General features: G+C 39.1%; 1 protein-coding gene across 9 annotated transcripts in view; it reads right to left on the bottom strand.

Moving 5' to 3' along the window:
• Positions 1-25,233, bottom strand: part of PPFIA1 (PTPRF interacting protein alpha 1) — a 53,484-nt gene that overhangs the window by 5,594 nt on the left and 22,657 nt on the right. For 2 of the 9 annotated variants that reach the window (XM_063158198.1, XM_063158194.1), the window contains exons 6-28: positions 24,797-24,898; positions 24,326-24,547; positions 23,472-23,618; positions 22,800-22,934; positions 22,150-22,224; positions 21,640-21,723; positions 21,002-21,133; positions 19,571-19,633; positions 18,495-18,574; positions 18,117-18,249; positions 17,259-17,482; positions 16,452-16,677; positions 13,099-13,250; positions 12,325-12,497; positions 12,108-12,201; positions 6,125-6,206; positions 5,814-6,014; positions 4,988-5,050; positions 4,434-4,460; positions 2,888-3,063; positions 2,707-2,804; positions 1,611-1,786; positions 1,041-1,109 (exon numbers count right to left, since the gene is read on the bottom strand). In XM_063158198.1, the coding sequence (XP_063014268.1) occupies positions 1,041-1,109; positions 1,611-1,786; positions 2,707-2,804; positions 2,888-3,063; positions 4,434-4,460; positions 4,988-5,050; positions 5,814-6,014; positions 6,125-6,206; positions 12,108-12,201; positions 12,325-12,497; positions 13,099-13,250; positions 16,452-16,677; positions 17,259-17,482; positions 18,117-18,249; positions 18,495-18,574; positions 19,571-19,633; positions 21,002-21,133; positions 21,640-21,723; positions 22,150-22,224; positions 22,800-22,934; positions 23,472-23,618; positions 24,326-24,547; positions 24,797-24,898 (2,934 nt within the window). The remainder of the gene's footprint in view (positions 1-1,040; positions 1,110-1,610; positions 1,787-2,706; positions 2,805-2,887; positions 3,064-4,433; positions 4,461-4,987; positions 5,051-5,813; positions 6,015-6,124; positions 6,207-12,107; positions 12,202-12,324; positions 12,498-13,098; positions 13,251-16,451; positions 16,678-17,258; positions 17,483-18,116; positions 18,250-18,494; positions 18,575-19,570; positions 19,634-21,001; positions 21,134-21,639; positions 21,724-22,149; positions 22,225-22,799; positions 22,935-23,471; positions 23,619-24,325; positions 24,548-24,796; positions 24,899-25,233) is intronic. The other 7 variants (XM_063158202.1, XM_063158201.1, XM_063158195.1 and 4 more) reach the window with 6 other exon arrangements.

Below are 25,233 nucleotides of genomic sequence, written 5' to 3'. Positions count from 1 at the left end.
CTTTCAATGCTCAGATTTATTCCCTTGTACAATTAGGAGATAAGTGTCTCCATTATTTGGAGAGATCTTCATAATCAAACTGCCCTGTGCTACTAGAACAGTGTAAACATCTGTTGCCTTAAAGCTCCTTTTGCAGTTTGAAATCTCCAAGGAAAATACTTTAGAAAACCATCAATGCTTTCTGATGGGTTGTTAAAACCTTGGGAGAGATGCACAAGAGAACAGAGCTGTCAGGAGCTTCCCCCTCCCCTGTCCTTTTCCTCATCCCAGCACCAATGTTTCTGAGACTGGTTTCCTGAGCTGGTTAACCACAGAAGGGTTTTGTCACTTCAGCCTTAATCCGCAACACTTTTGCCTACATGTGCTACCACATCAAATCTCATCAGCACCAAGGATGAAGCAGCATGGAGTTAATTAAGGCTCTCCTGGAGAAGTAACATCAGCTTGAACCTGTCCACTGAGCAACCTAAAAGGATAAAGATGGAACACTCTCTCCTCTATGATGTTGGTGCACAGAATAGCTTCACACTTAGAGAGTTTTACACTCATTTCAACGCAGTTGTACAATAAAATCACAGACTTCCCAACAAAAATTACTTTGATGTGTAAACACACCTGGTGGTCTTCTGCACCAGTATGAATCACAATTAACAGAAGATTTCTTAAAAGCACTCAAAGCTCTTTGAAATACTGTTCTTTAGGATAAAGTGCCTTTCTCTATCACAGCTTGCTCATTGCAATGCTGGTCACTAATTTTCACATATTTTAGATCAAGAGGTTTCAGCCCAAAGTGCTGCTATTAGACGGGCTAGTAAACCAAACTTGCAAATCTTCCCAATACTTTCATATTCAAAGTCATCTTACCAAAATACACAAAACCCTGCTGTATTTAGAAACCCTCAGAGACAAGGAGTTTCAAATTAAAGTTTCTGTCATTGTTCTGTCAAAAGCTTGAAGAGGTTCAGGCTAAATTCTTTCACTGAGCAGTTCTGATAAAGTTTCCAGAACCATAAAATGGGTCAACAACTCAAGTAACTTACTTCATCAAGTCTTCTGTCAGTGCCCATAGCAAGGAGGTTATTGAATTCCCTCTCCAGAACAGCACGAGCCTGAAGTTTGTGGTACGAAAGAAATGGAAGTTGATTCCAAAAGATTAGTAATTAGTAACTTATAATGATTTTAAAAACTTAATAGGACCCAAATTGTTTAGTGCTTTCTTATCAGATTAATAAACATGCTTCATACTTGAAAAGTCAGTACTTGAAAAGTTACAATTTAATTTGTAACTCATTAAAAATTTAAGGAAAACTTAACAGCTCTCCTCTATTTGTGATATGAAAGTTCATGACTCTGCCTCTAACTTAATTATTTCAGAGTAAAAACTGACAAACAAAAATGATGAGTTTCACACTACTGTTGTGAAGATGGGCTGTGAAGAAAATATTCAAGCAATTTTTTTCCCCAGCAAATTTATCAATAAGAATTGTTATTAACAACTAGAAAACCATCAGTAAAGCACGATTTTAAGTTTTTGTCGTGTGTGACAATGGACAACTTTGCATCCATTTTTAACCTTCCTAGGAGGCCTAAGGTGCCTCATCCTTGGTTACCTGTGTGTTTTGAGTGGGGATTTGCAGCAGGAGAGCCAATGCATTGTAATCAAAGGATTCATCTAAGGCCACAAGTGCGCCGTGAACGCCGCTCTCCTGCAGGTTATTGGCGTATTCCTTAAGGCCGATGGACACCACCCATTGGATCATCCTCTCATTGCTCCACACCAGGACATCTGGGGAGGCAAAAACATAGTGCCAGACTCATTACAACACCGCTTCTTTGAGCCAAATCATCCACAGTCATGAACTGGATGATTGAAGTGGAAAGTAAACATATTACAAGTCTGCTGGAAGACATTGCACACCATAACTTAAACATTCCAAGGAGCAATTCTCTATATGCAAGAGATGCACCAATTCCATTTGGGAGGTGAAAAACAACCCACCAGCCACAACCCTGGCTTGCTTGCTGCCAGTCAGTTGTGACTCCTGGGAATGATCTCAGGCACAATTACCAAGTTAACCACCAAAAGGTTATCCATGATTTGAAAGGAAAGGGAAAGAGCAGGGACAGAACCTTCTAAGCAAGTTTTTAGACTCAGATATCAGAAAATGCTTCTGATATTAAGAAGGGAACAAAATTACTACAGCAAATCTTGGAAAATCATGAATTCCCACCCTACTTTCTCTTACTCCTTCTCTCTTGTACAAGAATCATCATGAATCTGGAAGATATAATTACCTAAGTCACTTGGATAATTTTTCATCAACTGCTGGGCAATAAAATTTACTAACCACAAGCAACAATAAAATTATGCAGATGTAAAGTTATGTCAAAACAGGGGGAAGAGAAGAAAATAAGGACATCCCTCCCCAAACATGTTCTTAACTCTCATTCTCCTAAAACATTTCATTTCAAACTTCAGAGCAGTATGAGTTTCCAAAATGTTCACATTTGTAGCATAAGTAAGTGATTTAATGATGTGGTTTATCATTCAGGGTTCAGGGCCTACATCCAGACACGCCTTATGCATTTAACACTTGTTATTTTATAAATGGTTCCACCCTCTAAAGCCTTCTTTGTTTATGGATCTTTGAGGCTAATCAGTGAAAACATGGCAGAATCAGACTGAGGTGAGGACAATGCACTAACCCTTAATTTCATTCTGGCTTTCTTCTCTTTTTCTTTCCAGTTCTTTTCGATCATAATTCAGTCTTCGGAGGCACATAATTCCACACTGAAAACTGTTCCTGTTTGGAGCAGAGAAAAAAAATATTTAGAGATAATGGAATCATTTAACTGTGGGTGAGGTCTCCATCTTCAGCCTCGTTACCTGTGAAAGCTGTCCACCATTTTCAGCTGCCCACGCAGGTCTTTCTTGGTTAAGTGGTCCAGCATGCGAGCATCCACCAGACATTCCATGAAGTAGCTGCGGTACTGAGGGAGCCCCAAGCTTGGCAGCCACTCATTGCCAATCCACTCGTGGTTCATGTCACCATAGGCTAGTGTCTGGTTTGAAAAAAAATTAAGGGACATGCTTATTGACATGAGAAAAGAAAAGCTGTTTTAGACAGCACAGTTTAAAGAAATTGCTTATTTGATTCTTAGCCTGTAAAGATAAGCACATCAGAATACTGAATACTACGTGTGTGTTTTCCAAAGAAGTCATCCTCATGGAGAAAAGCAAGTGCAGATATTCACATCAGCAAGTAAAACTGCCTCAATTTATATCAAGAAATGGCATGACAAAATATGCAAGAGCTAATAAAATTTTAAAGAAAGACTAATCTACATGGTTGGACAGCAAAAGCCATAGAATTTCATTGTGTTGAGATGTTGGAAATACTCTCGCCCTTGAAAACTAGGGGGGAATCTTATTTTTCTGGTGACTTTATAAAGAAAACATATCAGAAAAATAACTGCGGGCCTTTTTATATACAGTGAGCTGTTTTCAGAAACTGATAAAACCCTGTTATCAAAGAACAAGCCATTCTAAATGCTAGTCTTTATCCTAAAAGAGATTTTTCTCATTACAGTTTTGATCTGCAAATCACCAGGCATTTTTTTAGAGAAAACATCTATAAAAATACGAGTTTGTAATCATACATCTAATCACTCCTTGGGCAACAAAACCAGGGAGCTCCTTTTTTCAAAAGCATAATAATTCAGATTTTTCTGTTAAAAGGCAAAAGCTTTATTTCTCCTCTAAAGGAAGCACCTTCCAGAAAGGAGCAAGGCCACAAGGAAATGCACCTCTCCAAACCAAGTGAAAGAGCTCCTTACTCTGGACTTGTTATCACTGACAATCAACAAATGAGTAGCTGAGATGTAGTTAATGGGACTTAAACCAGCTTTAAGCTGGAGAGCAGCCAAGAAAGAAGAGTCCACACTGTGCAAAGATATGGATCATGGGTAAATCCCAAGTTACCTTTCTATCCCTGTATAAATACTCAGCTACATCAATGTCTGAGAATACAATTAGGATTTGCCACCACTTTAAGGCAAAACAATCAGTCAAGGGGAATTACAGAATAAGTGCATAGAAATCTACTTAACCATCCAGGCCCAGGGTGCCTTGTGGCACACCTGGGATGGTGGCTGGGTTGGACAGGGACATTTTACACAGAGCAGATATTCCTCTTGGAATTCTGGCTTCCTCAGAGAGCCACCCCCAACCAAAACATTAAAATATTTAAATCACATGTATTTCCCAAGTGTGCATTGTAGAGAGATAAGGCTGCAGTTTCCCCCTCTCCCAATCCCCAGGTCACACCCAGAATCATTAAAAGATGCTGGCCTAAAGGAAAAACAGATTCTTTCATGCTCTAATGATTGTGACAGTTTACATACAGTCTGTAATATGAGATAAAGTTTCCAACCTGAGCCCAGCTTCCCTCCTCATCTTCCTGTTAGGTGGTTAGGAAAGCAAAAGAACACACACATATTAGTGGTTAAGTTTAGTAAGGAGGTCAAAGTTAATGGTGCACTGCAAGACTCTAAATCTACTGCATACCAAAAAAATCTAGATAAACCAAGCATCATGCAATGTAAAAAATTATACACAAGGCACTTATTTTTGTATGAGAAGTTGCAAACCCCATCTACTGATTAAGTTTTCTGGAGAGAAGAAATTTCTGCACCAATAATTCAATTTGTCTATTTGTCAATCAAATCAGAGCTCCATTTTACAGATTAGAGTTTTGTTTACAATCTTATCAACATTGATTTTTTTCTTCCTCCCTTCTGGGAAAAAAGCTATCAAGATGCAGATTGCAAGGTTAATAGTTAGAAGAAGCAATGATCCAGAATTTTAGTGCATTAATTTGAAGGAAACAAAAAAAAAGAAAAAAAAGACCAAAAGGTACTTGATTCAAATGTTCAAGAAGTGGAAAAAGCACTCTAAGGAAGAGAAGTGGCAACACTGTAAACTAACCGTTTGTTGTGTGGCTGTAAGATTTTCCATCTCTTCATGTGTTACCCAGACATTTCCCGTGGTCTAACATGAGCCCACAGGGAATCAATCCCATCCAGTGAAAGGAAAGCAGTAACAAAGAGGAGAGGTTGCAGAACAGATAAGCAATCGGTACATGTAAGGAGCAGGCATGGGCAAAGCAATGGTCTCTAGGTCAGCTACAGCTACTGACAGTCATGGCATGCAATAAAAGCCTACTCACAGGGATCAACTTCCTTCACAGATATTAACAAAACTGAGCAGCAGAAACAGCTGACAGGATTTCATTAATGGGTAAACACTCAGCTCTGCTCTAATCCGAAAAATACATTTGTAGCCTAGCACATAGCCCCAGGAATAACTTTAGACTGCAGAGCAGGCAGACTCAGAAGAGAAAATTCCCACTAAGTGCCTAAATTTACTAGAGAGAGACAGGTGCCTCCTAGATCATGTAGTCTGCATTATTTGGAGTTAATGGCTTTACAGCTACATTAAAAGAGCCTCCGACTATCCTACAAATTTCTGTACATACTTGTAGACTTCAGCTGTATTTTAAATTCTCTGGAGGCCAAAATAACACATACTCTAAATACTTTGCATTACATACTTAGACTGAAATAAACTTCTCTGTTCCTCAAGAAAGAAAATTGCAGTTATCCCTTTAGTTAATTTCCATGAAAGGAAGGAACCACCTATATTTAAATAAAGTGTTCCTTTCCAGAAATTCTTAATACAAGTTCAGTTCTAAGTTTACAGTCAAACATGGGGAAATTCTAGGTGTTTATTGTGCAAAAGTACGTTTCCTTACCGTCCTTGAGGTGGGAGGGGCAGAGGGGCTGGTTAGGGACATGATTTCCTGGATGGCCAGGCGGAGCTTGAGCCTGTGCAGGGGATTGCTGATGCCGATTTCCCGCTGGATTTCCGTGTCAGACAGCGCTGACATGATAGCACCGCTCTTCACATTGGCTCGGCAGGCAGCCACGTACCAGGCTGGCATCCCCACCCACAGCTGCAACACACAGAGGGAAGTAAACAGGATGTGGAAAACATTCCTGCCTCCAAACCCACACAGGCTTTACATTGAGGGGGCTTTTTATTCATTTTGGGAGGAGCACTGACCTCCAGCCACACCACCACAGTGGGCCCATCCCACTGTGCAAAAGGCAAACCTTGTCTTCTGGCTTCCTCCAACAACTCGTGCCTACAATTACAGAAATAGTCATTAGTTATAATAATGGATGCTACAATTCCAGCACTGCATTCACTTCACTATCTTCTTTCCAATAATTAACTCATTCCTTTCCCAGCCAGCCTTATATGACACACCTCCTCAGGCAGGTACAGCACATGTACAGGGACTATGTAGGGACGAAAGCTGAGCTGGGCAGGAAATCTGAGAGCAGCAGAGATGTAGATCTTGCCTTACAGAACCCAGTTTCTGAAGTCACTACTGACACTTCCAGCCCAAAGTGAAGATGTCAGGCTTATTTGGCAAGCAGATTCTCAGCTGCTCAGTTTTCTGCCCAGCAAAGCTGAACCAAAGCAGTCATTTCTCCTCAGCATGTGCAGATTTGAAACCTGTGGCCACACATGAGCACATCTGACACGCCTGTCCATCAAGCTGTCAGGGCTGGACACTGGGACAGTGACCATTCCACTGGTGAACATCAGCCTGTCAGAACATCTGGCACAGCTTCACACAACCAGAGTTGTGTTTGGCAATTCTATCCTGACGGGCTGTGTACTGAAACTCAGCTTTCATCTCCCCTGATGACACCATTTCCTTTGTTGTGCTGAAACAGAAGTGCCTGAAGTTTCACATTGACAATTCAGCTCCCAGAGACAATGGAAGCTCACAAAGTCCCTATAAATAGCTGCCAAAAATGTTTAATAAACCAAAGGATAAAAACTAGCACTGTGGGTATAAGTATGCAATGCTGCTTGGATATGCCTGGCTAAAAACATGGAGAAAGCCTAAAAAAAGCATTTTTACACTGCCTTTGAAAGCCAGTTATATATGGTTAAATCTCCACTCATTCTCCTTTGAAAATGTGAAAAAACAACTGCACCTAATTAGACTGATTTTACTGTTCTTTATTCATACCTGCAAGCGTAGAATTAAGATATGCAGCAATATTACTGAGTCAAGACCTTGCATTATGTATTTACCATTTTCTCACTATTTCAATCAATTAAAATCTCCTTGCCTTTTGAACTGTCTCACTGGAGAGATCTAAGGTAATAACAGTTTTAGAAGTTATAGGTATTAAAATATACAAGGCACCTTGAAGAGTGATTAGTGACAGACAAGGAGCTGTTTTGCTACTCCTACAAAATGGAAATGCAGCATTCAGCTCTTTTAGACATATTTGGGATCCTCATGTTATATTGGGAGGTAACTAAATATTAAAAAGAAATAATGAAGCAATAAATATACTAGCAACTGCTTCATCACCTGCACACCAATAAATTCCTATTGCTCTGGGAGAACCTCCCAGTAATTTGTGCTAATTAAATGTGCTTCCCAGGAATGGGAAAGGGGGAGGAAGGAAGGCACGGCCAGACAACTGGTTACAAATAATCATTCAGGTACCATTTTGGGATCCATCCATTAAGGTGGAACAGTGTTCAGCAGTCAGCAGCTCAATTTCCCTACCAAAAAAGACTATAAAAGCTTAGACATATTTGTACTTTTCAAAAAGACACATATTTCTGAATGTGGAATAAAGGATCAGCTATTTCCCTGCTACTGTGGAATACATTACATTCATTCTACAATTAATTAGCCCTGAACACATTTTGTTCTGCTTCTCTTTGTTGTTTAAGATTTAAAAATTAGAAAAATAAATTTATAAGATCATATGAAACACTGTTTGGTAAGAACAGAATAAAGTGCTTAATACTGTATTTGCCAGAAAGGAACACAAAGTTTCTTCAAATACTTTAGCTTCTAAATTGGTGTCTAGGCCTTCCTTTTTGGTGGTTGTATTGTGTGGAGTTCAGAGAATATCAGTGTCATTTCTGGTAGTTCTGTAAGTCTCATTGTATACTCCATGGTAACCATGAAACAGTGAATCCTTTGAAGCAAAATACAAGGAATACATCAAAAATTTAAGGAGAGGTTATGATGCCAACTTGAAACTCATGGTGGTAATGTAGGAAGAAAATAATTGTGTGATGGAAGAAAACACATAAAAATAAAAACAAACAAAGAAAAAATGTTTATTAGCTGAGTTTATGCAGAAATTATTCAATGGATCCAAAGAGGAAAGCAACCATGAAGCAGAAAATTAATTGCAGAATTTGTTCATATGCAGTGAGAGATTAAAAACTTGCTTGCACAGGAAATCCTTAACCCCAAAGCTCAAGATGTAGCCCAGGCACAAAACATCTCATAGGAAGAATTCAGAAGCAGCTGCTGTTTCATCTGCAAATGATGCACTGATGTTTTCTTCCTATAGCAGAGACGTTCTCTTTTCCCACTACTCCCTTCAAACTCCAAGACACTCACTGTATTCCAGTAAAATGTGATCAGATAGATCCCTGAGAGATCACAACTGAGTCTCACAGCCCAACCATTATTTACACCAGTTAGGAAATAGGAGCCAAATCCAGAATCTTTGTGAGGAAAAAAATATTGCAGTGGTGTCAGCAGCGTTAACAGCTGGTACAAACCTGGCCCTGTGAGGGATAAAAGAGAGCCAAAAGAGTAGCTGGCTACTGGAATAACTCCTGGGTGACAAAACCAAGGGAGAGATGTCTGGAGACTTAATAAAAAACCTGGCTGAGCTTCCCTTGGAACAGGAGCCCAAACATGCTGCTGCAAGGGGGGAAGGCTCACTGTTAAGACACATTCCAGAGGCATCTCACAGCAGCTGGGAGGACAAAAGCTGTGGTCACAGGGAGTGAGAAATGATGGCAAAGCTGCAGGTGGTGCCTGGTGCAGCAGAGAGTGCACAGACTGTGTGAAGTAGCTGTGCTCAGAAGGGCTCCTGGCAGGGGAGCACATGCTCACCCCACAGGGAAAATAAAGCAGCCTGGATCACCTGGCCACTGGATTGGGACAGCATGGAAATGGATACATGCAGAGTCAAAGCCAGAGGGGGATGCTGCATCCCAGATTTCTTGGACAGAACTGAAGAGGACTGATTTGGAAGAAGTTCAGAAACAGTAAACACTGCAGTGTGGGGAAGAGAGTGATAGTGATGGAAGTGACAGAGCTTCAGGGTGTAAAAACTGAGAAGCAACAGCTGTAAAACATGAGATGCAAATAGGCAGAGCATCAGGGGAAAGTTAATATCCCTATTCTAGACTGAGTTCAGGGATGCAGTAAGTGCTTTGTGTGTGAGAGTTCTCTTAAATTTAGGGTTGCCTTCCTTTTTGGTGAATACAGTACTAAGCTGGTGCTGTAGCCAGAAAAGCACAAACACAGTTGTGGCAAACACTGTCACTACCACAGCTCACACAGGAGATGAACACAGCACTATCAACCACTTGGGTTTAGTAAACACCAAACAACACTTTTACAGAAATACATGTACACCTTGGAAACACAAATACCTACTATTGCTAAACAGCTTTCAAATCCCAGATTACAAAACTAATCTAAGAGGGTTTAATATTTCCACTGTAAAAGCTCACACCATGCAAATTTAGACAAGACACAAACTAGCTTTCACACTGAACTAGGTGACACTGGATTTATTTCAGCAACACATTTTCATAATATATTCTTTTGAATTTAGTATTTCCTCTCATGATGAGACTTTTTTGAAGAAAGGATAAAGGTTTTAATATATTGCTAAAAAATCCAAACTAGTTTTATCATACTTGCACAACAATCCTAATAAAAACAAATACAAACTTACCCTGATTTTGCACTACCACATCAAATGGTAAACAAAAGGAAAATAAAATAATGAAAAACAAATATAAAACTAGGATTAAACTGAACTCAAAGGCATACAAAACCAGACAAATAATGTGTACTGTAATTTAATTCTGTAACTATAAATACATTTTTGTTAGCAGACAATGAACACTGCCCTCAGCCTGTTTGTGCACATGCAAGCAGAAATCAGAAAGATAAATGAGCAAATAGGGATTAGAGACAGCTATAAATAGAATGAGCTCTTGTTGTTCCAAGCATTCAGGTAGCTGGAATTCTTTTTGCTGAATACAAGGTTTTGTAAGCAAACAGCCAGGCAGAATGTGTTTTAACCCACCCTCCTCCAATATCAGAGTGAAAAGCAATTCAGAGCAGCTCTGCCACTTTTTCTTTTTGATAAGGAGCATCTCAAGGAGGCAGCAAGGGATCTTTGACCCCTTGTGATAGATAATATTGCTTCCCATGTTCAGAACACCCCTCAGGATTCTGAACAATGGCATGACAGCATTTTACTTGGGATTGTTCAAATGATAGATCTAGATCGTTTTAATTTCACTGAGTGGTAGAAAACAGAAGGTTCCAGGGAGATCTTAAAGCCCCTTCCAGTACCTAACTGGGCTGTGGAAGAGATGGAGAGGGGCTTTGGAAGAGCTAAGAAGGCAATTCCAAACTATAAGTTTTCATTTGTTTCATAGAGACAGCCTTTTAAGCAATCTGCAACATGCAGCCATAAATTATACTTTAAGTAATACCAGCACATTTTTGAAAAGCAGAATGTTTACAAGGAAAACCATGATTTATCTGCAACTGCACTTCTTGCATTTCTTAAAGCAAGACAGTATGGATTATTTCACTTGAGAATGAAACTTGTAGCTGGTATTGAGAAATACCTATATTGCTCAAAGAACAGACCTTACCACTCCTTAGATATGACCAGACTAAAACTATTTATTCAACCAAGATGTGGTATGACTTTAAAGCACTGTAGAAAAGGGAAAATACCAGATCATAATAATATATGATTGCCTTCAGAGCAGCAGTCTGAAGAAAAACAGCTGAGCTTTCTCTTATCCAAACAAACCCACATTCCATTCTGAATTTTCAAACCAACACACTGCTGGTTTTCATTAGCAGCCACCAGGCATTATTCTTATTAGTTAATAGAACTTAGGTACTGCAAGAAATCCCTCTCAAAGGGAAAATTAGCACCCTTGCTTTTCAACATTTACTGTCTGTCTTCAGAAAGCAAGGAAAGTCTGACCTTCATCAGTTTTTTCACAGCTGAACAGAACAGAAGCAGCAGAAGTTTAAGGTATATGGCTCAGCATTGAAAGAAAAAATGCAAGGAATGCCTGATCCTACTTATTTGAGTGTTTCCTGCATTCCCATATAAGCATCAAGTCAGAATTTCTACCCGTAGCAATATCTCTTTTTCACCTATGATTAGTCTTTGCTTCATCTGTTCCAAGTCTGGAAACAACAAAGCATGCAAACAGAAACTCCAAAGGTGAGCAGCCAACTAAAGGTTTTCTGGGATAGAGTGAAAAAATTCTCTTGACTAGGAAAGGGTAATTGCATACAAGGTGCCATAAAAAAAGAAATATTCACAACTGATTAAAAAAAAAATTGAAGAAACCAGGGCAATGTGGTGCAAAGAAAAAGATTTCAACAGACAATCTTAAACAGAAGTGAAAAAATTAGTGAAGAGAGAAGTTGCCAGCAGCTGCAACACAAAGGGAGAGAGAAAGGAGCTGGCAAATTCATACACAGGGAAGGATGTCTGCCCACAGCATCTTGTGCTTCCCTTCCTCCACAATCTGGAGCAAAAAACAGCCAAGGACAACTTTGGGAAATCTCCCATATGAATTAAAGGTATTTATAATTTATTACATTTAATACCTCCCAATGCAGGTATGAAATATAATAAATTCAGGGGGAATTTGTTAAGAGTCCACTTCTATCTCCAAATTTCTTTATTACAGCAGTCCAATTTTAAGTTTTCAGCTTAAATTCCTTTCAAATTTACCATGACCTATCCTGCTATTAATGTTCTGGAAAAATAGTACAAAAAAAGATAAGATCTACAGAGGCTTATTAGCCATAGCATCATATTAGGCAAAAATCCCTCAAAACCAAACTAAAAAATAAAACCACAGCATTTTTAAACAAAGCAACACACGAATAACACAGTATTAAAAATATTTGATAACTTACTTTTTCTGCATTTTCCTGTTTTTCTCTGCCTGACCTCCAAGTTTGCTGAGGCCTAATGCATCCTGAGAGGAACCATCTGCTTCTCCCAGGCCACCTATGAAAAACCCCAAACTCAAGTCACTCTCAATTTAATGCTTTGTAATATTACTGATCAGGAATGTGTAAAACCCAAGCCCCAGGGCCATCTCTCTCACTGTGTAAGAAAAAGCAAACCAACCTTGTCCTAGAGCTTCCTTGCTTCCCTGTCCAGGTCGTCCCTTTTCCTTCTTGCCAAACAGGCGGCCAATGGAGGATTTGATCCCCTTCTTTTTGGGGGCTTTGTGAAGGGAATCTTGGCTGCTGTTACTGCTACTGGGATTACTGGTTTGGCCATCTTGTGAACCTGTTGAACTGTACCCAAAAAAAAAAAAAAATCATAAAGGAGCCCATGTACAGCAAATTCGTCAGAGATAAGTTCAGGGTTCTGTGCAAGTTAATAGAAGTTCAGTAGCTCACTAAAGACATTTAATTTCATTTAATTTTATGAATTATGAAATGTTGATGGCACAAGTTCTTGGCTGAAAGGGGCAGACAAAATGCAAAATACTTGAGTGGAATCCATCTCAGATACTTAGGTACTTTGAAAAGAGTACTTTGAAAAGATCTGTCAATCAACGTGGCAATTTTGCAAGTTACTTCTCAATTTATAGCTAAATAAAAACTTCAAGAGTTAAGAGTTACATTTTTCATATCCCAAGCATGAAGATGACTTAATACAGACTTTGAGTACCAAAAGTATTCCCATGAAGCCACTTCCAAGCATTAGCAAAATCTACATTCCTAATGTTTATGTAACAGTCGCCCATTTATGTGTTCACACTCCTGACTTTGAGAAACACTTGAACACTCAGACTAAAATCCTACAGGCTGAACAGCTCTGCAGTTTGGGGTTTTACCCTGATGCTGGAACACTGAATTGCTGGTAGGTGTGAGTGATTCCCAGCTCACTTACTTCCTGATGTCCCTGATATCTTCGTGGCTCACAGTGTGCAGAGCTCCCTTCTGGACTCTGTCCAGGCGCAAGGAGCGGGGTGAGGAAGGCGGCGATGTCTCACATTTTATGGTGGTTTTGTCATCTCGTACCTCTTCTCTGGAAGCTGGAGACTGATGGGAAAGGAAGGAAAACTTCAGGGGCAATGCCAAAACATGAAGGCAATACCAACACTACACAAAACAGTGAAAGGAAGAATCTTATTTTAGTGCCAAAGGATCACTCTTGCCCTTACCATTCTGCAGTTGCCTATTTTTTGCTTGATTTCTTTCTGAATTTCTTGTTACCTTCAGTGACAAATTACTAAATTCATGAAATGAGAAAGTAGCACTTATCTTTTATTCATTTATAGGGCTAAGAACTAAAGTAATGCCTTCAGCACCATAAAATTAATATACCTGTACCCAGTTCAGCACCATAAAATGAATATACCTGTCCCCAGTTCAAGCAAGTGCAAAGACAGAAAAACTAAAGAGACCTGTGGAAAGAATTATTAGCAAGATCATTGACTCTGTGAAGTCAGTTTCTACACACCTGTGGCTACAAAAGTTTGAGTAACAGAAAGACTAACTTCTGTGTGCACTGACAGCTTTTAAAATTCAGCACTGATGCATGAAGACTACAAAGCAGTGGTTGCAAACAGAAAGCAGCACAGCAGTCCTCCACACCAGCAAAAACAGGCAAACAAACACAAAAACCCACAAAACAAACCCACACTTAGGCTAAAATGATAAACCATAATCTTGTTTTGTTTCAGAGCTACCCTGCAAATGCTTTATGTTCCTGTTATCCACTAATGAGTTTGGGGACAGGGAGGGAGATGGAGGGGCACACCATGAAATAAACTAAAGATTTTTACCTTTCTACGGTGTTTCCTTAAATCACTAGGCTGACAGATGCATGCAAAGAAAAGAAATTTGGAAAAGCTGTATTTATTGTAAACTGTAGCACAGACTAAGACAACTAGTACAGACAAAACACCTTGGGGAGAATATCAACAACAATTACAACAATGGCACAGAGAGATACTGGGTATGAAGTACTCCTTAAATCACAGATTAGTAAATATATCCCTGAAGTGAGGAAAAGGAAGCAAAAAATAAACACTTAGTTGGTTATCTACATAAGTACCAGAGATCTGTGTTAGCACAAAATATGTGCAGCAAAAAACCCCAATAAAGTGTGGGGGTTGCAAGGTGTTGCTTTGAAAAGGTGAGAACTTGCTTTGAACCTCCAGGTCAGCTATAGGAGCCTTAATAAATCATCTGCACTCATCCCTCCTCACAACCCTGGGATTCCTGCAGCTGTTTCCTACACTGCACAAAAAGCAGCCAAGACTTCAATAATGTCAAAGAGTGCCAACAATAACCAATTTCTATACAGTAACAGGATTCTGTTCTTTTTCCAGCTTTCCAGTGCTGGAATGTTTGAGCAGGAATTCACCACCACTTTTATTTTATCCTCCATCCACTGTAGCTCACTCCCCAGGGAGTGCTCACCTCTGCCAGTGCACAGAGCAAGAGTTACACAAACAGCTTATTCAGACTGATGCTGACAAAAGTTAAATTTAGATCATTTGTTTAATAGCTCTCATTATTTAAAAAGCCTGTAACCAAAAATAAAGTTGGTCCCCTTTGAAGTGGGACAGGGGGGAGAGATGTTGTTTCCCCTCCCACAAAGGATAACTTTTAATTGTTTTTTATTTAGAATACATGTAAATTTTGCAGCATTAATATGGAAAGTTTTGTTCAATCTGACTGTAGAGTACTACATTACTAAACCATAAGTTCACTGAATCATAGAAGGGACCTTTAAGGAAGATCTAGTTCCTCCTCAAGTTCTTGACAAGGCACTGCAGACTCATTTTACCATTACTGGATCTTTCATCCATTAAATCTGATGAGCATAAAAATGAAAGTGTTCACCACATGGAATGAACTGCCCACAAGGACTGCTCAAGAGAGCTGTAGGCTTCACCATTAATCATGTTGATGCTTTTTAATCATGAGGGGCTTTCAACTGACTGAGCTGCATAACCACTGGCATTAAACTAATTTGCCTACATGATCAAAACCTAATGCAACTCTCCTTTAAAACGTTGGAAGACATGGCAGAACTCAGTCTAATAATCCATGATAACTCTTCCTAAAGTTTCTAGAAAGCTCTTGTTCTCTAATTCTTGATTTCAAGCTTTCACAAATCATTGCCAGGTACAAAACTCATCAAATACAGCACAAACACCAGATCAAGTGACTTCAATGCACAATTAGGACCTAAAGGGAACTTAATTACAGTTCACTTTCTTCAATTCCATTGGATTTCAGACCAGACACAATTCTCCTGATCTAGTTTTGGGGAAAAGAGTTACTTAAATTTGTATATGGTTTTCTGTGTGAGAAGTATTTAGCTTAACTAATAATTGTGAAATGTTAGAAGATCAAACACTTCACAATCTGAATTTTGATAGTTTTTTCTTTTAGAAGACTGCTTGTCCATAGACATATGGCTAGAGCTAGTACAATTATTTTTATTTTAATGCAAAGAAGGCAAAATTATTCCCTTTTATGAAAAAATACTTCTTGGTGTATGTGCACATTAATTTTAGGACATCAGCAAAACTACCTAGCTGAAATACTTGCTTTTAACTGTTCGTTTTATTTAACATTTATATAAAACAATAAGGGGGGAGATTTGTATCTTAATTTTACAGATGTGTTTACATGCATAAAGCAGCTCCTAGAAGGATTACTCTTCCTCAGCAGTCATAGGAATGTCAAAAGAAGGAAAACATCTTTCTCTACTCTCTCAACTCCTAAGACTAAACTACTTTATCAACCACAAGGTCTAACAGGTATTTCCTTTACCTATCCGGCTTTAATAGCTTAAAACAGGACACTAGCACTCATTAATATTCAAACAGCAGTGATACCATCCCAGTCTTCAAGATTAATATGCAAATCACTTTCTGGCTGAGTGTTTACTGGAATACTGGACGGCTAAAAATAAAGTTTAAAGCAGATGGAGAAAGTGGTTGAAAAGAAAACATTATTTCTTCTAGAAAGAGGAGTCTGAAGAAAGACCATAACAACAGAAGGAATAAATACTTAGGCACGAGATGTTGACCAAATAATAGACTCGAGCTCTGAACGTTTTTCCTAATCATTATGTATCTTACACTTTTTATAGAAGTTGAAAGGAAGCAGTAGAAAAACCTAGAGAAAGGAAAAATACAGCTGAGTAAGCAGGAGAGGAAAGAACAGCGCATCTCCTAGAGAACAGGAGCGCTCCGAGGAGGAGCCTGCGCGGTTACCCACCAGAGTCATGATGCCCAGCCTGTCCACCTCCCGGGCGGGGCTGTGCGGGACGCGGCGCGGCGTGGAGCGGCCGCTGCCGGGCGGGGAGGAGCCGGCCAGGGCCCCGCCGAGCGCCACCGAGCCCAGCGAGCGGAACCGGCCGTGCGCCTCCAGGCTGCCGCTGCCCACGCGGCTCTCGATCTCCTCCGCGCGCTGCTCCGTGTTCTCCTTCTCCTCCTGGATCAGCCTGAGGGAAAAACAGCCTCACAGGGATGTGACATTCCAACAGGGACTGTCATCGTCACATTTTCTTACAAATCCCTCTGCCAGGAGTTCTTCTCCTGGGAAGCTGAGAAGTCTCAGAGAAAAATGAAAATGACATTATCTCATTTGCTTCTCCTGTGTTTTGCTGCTTTGGAATGTGGTTTGGAGATTGTTTATCCAACAGGTGGTTGTTTGATTGGTTTCGTGTGATTGTTTTAACTTAATCACCAATCATGGGGTAAAGGCTGTGTCAGGACTCTGGCAGAAGTCATGAGTTTTCATTATAATTCTTTGTAGCTTTCTGTCTGCACCCTTTCTCTATTCATATTGTATTATTTCATATAGTGCCCCCATCCTATAGTGCCCCCATCCTATAGTGCCCCTATCATAAAATAGTCTTCTAAGAACATGGAGTCAAATTCATCATTCCTCCCCTCATCAGGGGACCCCAGAAAATACCACAAAGGACCACGCAAACAGAAGCAGCACTTAGCAGAAAAATGTGGGGAAATTACCATTTTTCAGCATATTTTTATCCAAAGTTGCACAGCAGACAGCCCATACCTGATCTCTTTGTTGATTGCATCCAACTGTTCCTGCAGCATTATGGCCAAAGTCTGAGCATCAGCCTGACCACTTGGTGACAGCAGATCGACTGAGCTGAAAATGGTCTCCCTGTCGTCCTCCATGTCAGACACATCCACATCACTCTCAAATGCTTGTGCCACGTTTGCCAACACACTGGCTTGCTGGGCCCGCTCCCAATCCTGCTCATTCAGGGTCTGAACCTACAAGAATCCATTAAAGAAATAAATCCAAGCTCTAATGGAAAAAATGTGACATCTCTACTACTTATCAAGATGTTTAAAATCACTTATGTAAGTCCACTTACATGCTGAATGCATCCATCAAGACAGCAATGTTTAGAGAAATGTAAAAAAAAAGCTATAATGTAGGAAGCTTTAAACTTAATTTAACTGCAAGATGCAGAACACACATTTAATTACAGTAGAATTTTGCTATCAATTCCATGGGAACTATGGAATCAGTTTTATATAATGGGCACTGATGCATCCTGAAAGGAAATGGAAACTGCGTGCAGAACAGTAATGTGTTAGATTAGAGTGTACAGACTCTAACAGTCCTACAAAAGTAGGACTGCTTCAAATTGTGCTTTATAGGCTTGTCAAAATTAAAAAAAAAAAACCAAAATTAAAAAAAAAAATAGGAGCTCCAAACCATAATCTTGCAACTATTTGCTAACAATTAAAAGGACCAGCAGCTGTTCATGAGTTGGTAAAACAGGATCTATAAAACTCGGGAGTTTTTTGCCAGGTGCTCCCAATTCTAAAACCTCCTTCCACCTGATTAGCCTCATGCACTGAACAAATCTGTGTTGTTATCTGTGTTTTCCCTCCTCACCTTGGATGGCTCGTCCCTGAGAGCAGCCAGCCGCCCCTTCTGGGGCCGCCTCAGCACGGAGGAGGAGCTGTAGGAGTCTGTGTGACTGTCCCCCACAGAGGAGGATGGCACAGGGAATCTGAAATCTGCTCTGCTGCAACACAAAACAAACACTTCATCTTTACCAAGGGAGAAAGAAGCAAAAAAAAAAATCATCCAAAAGGATTTCTCTTGTCCCACCACTGCCAGTTGTTTTTAAGCAGTATAAAAATTATTTTACATGCTCTATAAAACTGAATGTATAGCTATGACTGAAATATTTTCATTTATAATCTACAAGATAGCATTTAGCACAGTGACCTTAAAGAAAATAGGAAAACAACAAACTTCTGCTGGTACCTATGATGAAGTGATGTGGCTCTGAGCCTCACTTGGTCGTTTTCAGCCCTCAATGCATCAACATTTAATACAAGTTGATCCTGGAAAAATAAATAGAAAAAACATATCATATGCTTAAAAAAAAAATAGTGTCAAATACAAATTTATAAACTCACATCTAGGCTTTTTATCTAATTTCTCTGAAAGTCGGAAATAACAGATTTTAAGATACAGGCTTTACCTATTTAAACATTGGTTTTGCTACACACAATACAGCATTGTCACAAAAGGGCATCCCAGAATAATTCTGCTGCCTCTCTGCCCTGACTCTGGTAATGACAATACGTATTTTAAAAACAGCTATTAGTTCAGATGCTACTAAGTTTAATTATAATTAAGTGATGATGGGAAAGAAGATTTGTTCAAGCTTTCTGCACAGAAGCATCTAAAAGCATTCACTTTTAACTTGGACATTTTTACATGCTCTAGAAACTCTGAATTTAACAGCAGAGAAATACATGAATGTGAAACCAACAAAAGCCTAAATAAAATAAAAAGTGGCTGATAGTAAACATTTGTAATGAGGGACTTGTCATTTCCAGGACAAGCAGAATACAAGCTGCTATTGCTGAGGAGCAGCCAAGACTAATAAGTATTTCTCCCTTTGCTCCACAGCTCTTAAAACTCTTAAAAAAATGTTAGCAGTTGCACAAGCATTTTGTGATATTCAATGCCTTGAGAACACCTTATGGCAAAATACCCAACATTAAAAGTATTTCTCATTTGGTTTTGCTGTTCAAGGTCACCTGTATAACAGTATAAAAATTCTACACAACCTCCAAACTTTGGCCAGTTGCCAACATATCCAGGCCCTTCACATATTTAAAAGTGTGTTAAGTCTTGGACTAAAAGGTTATGTATTATCTGTAAAATCCCCCTAAAACTGTGGCACACAATACCATAAAATAAGCCATAACAACTCCTTTCTCTTAAACAGAGCAGGAAATGTTAAGTTTTATGAGGAATTAAAATCTGATCCTGCTATGTAGCAAGGCAGCAATTAAGTTCCAAGATAATATTTCAGAAATGCAGTTTACCTTTTCATGCTGAAGTTCTTCTATTTGTTTTTTTGCATTTTCAATTTCTCGTAGAAGTGAATTCTGAAATTAAAGGCATCACAAATTAAGTTTCTCAGAAGCTTTACACTTTTAAACCATACCATGATGACTATCAAAAAAAATGCAGTCAACACTACACAAATGCATCTTAAATTACACATCCTTGATTGCTTCCATCATTTCACTTTGATTATAGTTGAAGGTTCATCCTTCCAGGTGTACAGCCTGCTAAATAATGGATTTAGTAATAGGACTGGTTCCATAAATCTTTAATAGCAATAGCAGCCTTTTAAAGCTCCATTTCACAGTCTAACTAGTGAAAAAAGGAAATAATTATGGAATCATTCAAAGTAATTCAAGAAAGAGCACATGATCAGAACAAAGTCTTAATGTTACCTGAATGTTTCTTCCCAACTTAACATAAAAGAATGAGCTGGAAGTCTCAACAAGAACACTTTTCTAGAAGCTGTTAACTACAGTAAAGGACAAGTAGATTTTCCTCATTATTTGCAAATGTAGTTATGGTTTGGAAGATAAGAGGGAGTCAGGGTCAACCCTGAGACATCGCCTATTATTCAAACATTATGCATGAAGGAAGAGGAAGCAAACATTCAGTACAAGCCTGGAAACACCATTTGTGTTCCAAAGCATTTTATTGCCATGACTTTAAAACCAAAGACACTCAGCTTTTCCTGAAACATTTCCCCAGATGGTCATTTCACCCTCTAGTAAAAGAAACCAAATATGTTTTAATCCAAGACCAAGCAACTCAAAGTCAGCACCAAGCAAAGTGTCACTTCAGAAGACATTGCTTTGCTGGATGAAGAATAAGGAATCTAACTTCAAGCTGTGCATGGAAGAATAATCCAAAAGGATCTAGATCCAAAAGCAGAAGGGAAGAGAAGGAGTGAAAAGTGTGTCAGAAGAGATGAATTGAGTGCAGGGAAAGCTCCAATACATGCACTGACAGTGCAGGAAAAGCTCATTTACATGCATATAACCAGTCCCAAAATGAGCTACCTGAGATGAAAAGCAAATTGCAGGAATCCCACAATGACTCAGAGGAATTGGTACAGCCAAAAGCAGTGGGAAACAAAGAAACTGAACTGGAAAGGTCAAAGTTCCAATGCTTTAGGCTTCCTGTATTACACTGGATGAGCCTATTTATGCAATCTGCACCAGTCAAATAAAGGACAAAGCTTCTTAAAAGCTGCCTTCTCAACACCACTGTGCAGTGCCCAGGGACAATCTCAAAAATTATTTTTAAGGTTTTTCAAAATCCACACTAAAAAAGAGCCTTAGCAGCAACTACTTACTAATAAGGGGTTTGTGTTTATTTGCTGAAGTTTTGGACATGTTGCAAAAGGCACAAATCATGACAGAATTACACATTCATTACTGGAATGTTACCTTGTCTTCCAGGGCAGCCATCCTCTCCTTGAGATGAAGCTGGAGCCTTTCATTGGATTCAGACAGGAGCTTATCAACAGTTTCTGACAAACGTTTATTATGCTCTTCATTCATCTTCTCTCTCTGTCTAGCCTGAGATACAAAGAAGCTGCTGAAAAAACTTCAGATTTGCAATAACTCTAACAATTTCCAGGTTATGAAGGCAGCAAGCTTTCTTTAATCCAAATGCATTTTTTTTAACAGCAATATTTTCACACATGCAGAGGAACACTGCATGTGCCTCCAGGGCTCTGTAAAGGGAATCTAAGGGACACTTCAGTCTTCAATAAGTGACCCAAGATCAGAAGTTCAAAAATCCAAGCCTACATTAAAAAAAAAAAATTAAAAGGCACAATTCAGAATGGATTCCATTATCTGTAACCCAGGAACCAATTTTTCCATGGTCATTTAATTCACCAACTTTCTTCAAACTTTTATTGGAGACTTTCAGCACATTCTCCTTGAGATTTAAGGTTAGCCACAGTACAGTGACTCACTAGCAGCCAGCCTAAACTCTAGCTTTATTTGAAAGCTGAGAAACAAAGAGGATTAGGTTCTTGCTTTCAGCTTTTTATCTTTGTCAAAATGATGTGCAGTACCCTTTGCAGTTCTTGATTCTTCTCTTCAAGCTGTGCCTCCATCTGTCTCAGCCGCTCCTCGATATTGCCATGTCTCTCCTCAGCCTGTCAATTTGAGAGCAAAATTAGAATTTGGGTGGGTTTTATAGGCTCCAAAAGCACAGAAACACTGAGGCACAGGAATATTTCTAACATGCTTTGCACAACTGCCATTTATGTTAAAGGACAATGCAGAACAGATGTTTTTCTGTCACCAAAAGAACCTAGCAAGAGTTCAGATGGGAAGTGGCAAAATGATGAAACCTCTCACCCCTAAGTACCACCATGAATCAACTACAACTATTTGCAAACAAGCTTGCAACAGCAAAGTCCATTCATATCCCCAAGAAATAAAACAAAACAACAAAAAAAGTCAAGACTGAGTGCATTTTCAGCTTCTCCTCACTAGCCTGGACGATGGGACCCTTTGTTAGTAATCATGGCAAAGCAGAAAGCAGCAAGCAGAGACAAGGACTAAGATACAAATTCTACCTTCCTAAGCTTGGTGGCAAGTTCCAAAACTTTAGCATCTTTAGCAGCAGAGCTCCCAGGAGACAAAAGGTCAGACTACAGAGCCAGTTAGGGACAGGAAAGATAACAGGGAAAAAAATGAAACTAAGGCTTTGAAAGAAAACATGCACACACATACTTGAAAAGGTTCATTTGTAGTTAACTAAATATAATGCTTTAGATTTCATTACTCCATTTGCAGCCCTCTAAAAATCCTGGTATTTGGTAGTACCACAACTTCTCTCTCTCCCCACTTGCTTCACTTAGCAGTATAAGAAATTTAGGTTCATGTTTAGAAGACTCTATGCCTATTATTGAATAATTTTAATAAAAAGTACCAAAATAATAATTCATGGAGATATTTTTATGATGTAGAAGAGTTAACAGAAAACCCACTTGAGTTCCAAAGAGCAGAAACTTAAAAAAGAGATTAAAAATTAAAAAAAAAAAAGAAAGAGTAAATCAGAGTGTCTTCAGAGAGATGAATGGAAAAAAGTAGTAAATAAACATTTTCTGTAAAAAATTTGGAAAACTGGAAATCAAATGTAACCAAACCAACACTAGGAACAGATTTCCTGCAGTGGGACACCAGTGGAGGAGGGAGTCTGGAGGACACTGTGCCACCACCTCACCTTTGTAAGTGCTGCCACTCTCTGTGCCAGCTCAGCCTCCACCTCTGGCAATGTCTCAGCTTTTCTCAGGGTCTGCTGCAGCTTTTGCTCAGCCAGTTCCAGTCGCTCTTGCAGTTGCCTGTTCTTATCTTCACTCTGCACAGGGTCATGGCCAGCAAGTGTTGAGGGTTAGAGAAATGATTAGTTAGAAAGTGGTTGGCTAAACAGCCATTTCTGGCTTATGAAGCTGGACTATTTTATGTCAAGCATTTCTCAAACTTCCTCTCCCACTAAGGCAATAGTTTGTAAAAACCACTACATGCTATTCAAATCTTAAAAGTTTAGCTCAGAATGAGTAATTTTCACCCACAAAACTAAAGATGCTTGGATACACACGCAGTAACTTTAAAATCCACAATTAATAGGGACAACAGCCCTGCTGCCCAAGATAAAGTGCACTAAATTTCTCAAAACCATTTCCCCTTCCCAGTAAAGCTGTCTCATCTTTATTCCCAGGGTAAAAATCTCTGCAATGTAGGACTCCAGCTCCTGAAAAACAATCACTAATAACAGCACATTACAGCTGATATTTATCTCCCTAAAAGCAAAGTGCTTGAGCACAGCATGAACATTAATTATCTCCATTAACTTTATGCTGAGCAAAATGTACTTCATCTCATTTGAAAGCACAACCTGTCGGTGCATGGAGTCTTTAGTGGCAATTTCATTTTCAAGTTTATCATTGAGGTCGTGCACGGATGTAGCTTCACGTTGTGCAGCGAGGTAGCGTTTCTCCAGAGTGGTGATCCTCTCCTCCATGTCCTCCTTCTGGGCCAGAGTCTGGGCAGGACACACAACACAAGTCAGAATGTGAGAGATAATTTCAAATAAAATAATTTCAAATATTTTTTTTTTAATCAGGTTTTCTCAGTAGAAAATGAAGTGGAAAGAAATGACTTTTTACAACAGTTAATGATTAAAAAACACTGGTCTTTATTACCTTACACCACAGATCTGCTACTTTCCAATGGCACACAGAGAGCAAATCTTGACTTGCTGGGGGTGGTCAGAGAATTCTGGGATTTAATTATGCTCCCTTGCTCTCTAATAAGGATATGTGGGACCCTGGCAATTAGGGATTCAGCAGTGACAGGAACTGTCAACCACACCACTGAAATTAAAGGGATTCCTCAATCAAGTGCATCTTTTAAAAAAGGAAGCAAGAGTAATAAGCTAAGCATGTATGACAGGATCAAGCATCTCTTCCAGAACATGTTGAAGTTGGCAATGCTAAATTCCAATCTATTAATGAAATATCTAGTTAGTCATAGGTTTATCCTGAAGACAGATTTTTTTAAGTGGACAATGGGACCCTTTGGTCTTCTAAACAAAAACCAGATACCCATCATGTCCTAAAAAAAACATTTTCTTCTCATCTATCAAACCAAAGACTTTCAAAAACAAAGGTTCAACTGAGAACCAGTGAAACTAAAATTTTATGAAAATGGCATTTGTGACTCCCCAAATCCTGACAGTTCCTTCCTCACCTCTCGTACATCCCTCTGTAACTTTGTGTTCATTTCTTCAGATTTGATTAAGTCTTTCCTTGCTGTGTCTAGATCTTCTTCCAGCTCTGTTACTCTGCTGGACAAAGCAGTGAGGCGTTCTTTCATTTGTGTCTGCTCTTTGTTTTGCTTATCTATGATGTCTTGGAGTTCAATCACTTTAGCAAGGTTTTCATCATGGCATAATGAACCATCAGAGGATCTCTATTAAACAGGAAAAAAAGTGTATTAGCATGATGCAAATTAGATTGAAAAACAAATTGTTACTCACCTGTAAGCATCCCTCCCCAAAGATAATTTTATTATTGAACAGACTGCAAAAGCTGAAATTTCAGTAACTATGATTTTTTAACTAGATGATCATACAAAAATATTTCATTATGGTTTAAAATTAAAATGTTATAGTTAATGATCAAAACCCACATGTCTGCTAAGCCAAGTAAATAGCTGTACCTTCCCATTTGTAGTTGGTGTATTTTCCTGTTCATGATTTATATCCAGCATCCCATCTGGAAGTGTTTTCTTCTGATTATTTTGCTCTTTCAGAATCATTAACTGAAAGAAAAGTTTACAGACACATGTTTCAAGCCAATTCCTTTTTCACTAATAATATAAGGAAGAGCTGCAAAAGCAAAGGAGCAAAACAACAATTACTGATTCTACTGCCAGGTATGTATTAATAAAATCTGGCACAGGCACTCAAATACCTTATGCCACTGCAAACCCTTATTTTAAAGGCACAGGAACTCTTTTTGTTGGTTTGGTTGGGGTTTTTTGGTTGGGTTTTTTGGGGGCAGAGAGGGTGTCAAGGAGGTTGAGGGTTTGGTTTTTTCCTCTCCTGCTCTTTCAAAGCAGCTAAGTTAAAACTTAACAATTATTCCATGTGGCAA

The sequence above is a fragment of the Melospiza melodia genome, chromosome 6 (assembly GCF_035770615.1).
Source record: "Melospiza melodia melodia isolate bMelMel2 chromosome 6, bMelMel2.pri, whole genome shotgun sequence".
In the NCBI taxonomy this organism is placed as follows: Eukaryota; Metazoa; Chordata; class Aves; order Passeriformes; family Passerellidae; genus Melospiza; species Melospiza melodia.
This window is presented reverse-complemented; position numbering and strand designations above follow the sequence as displayed.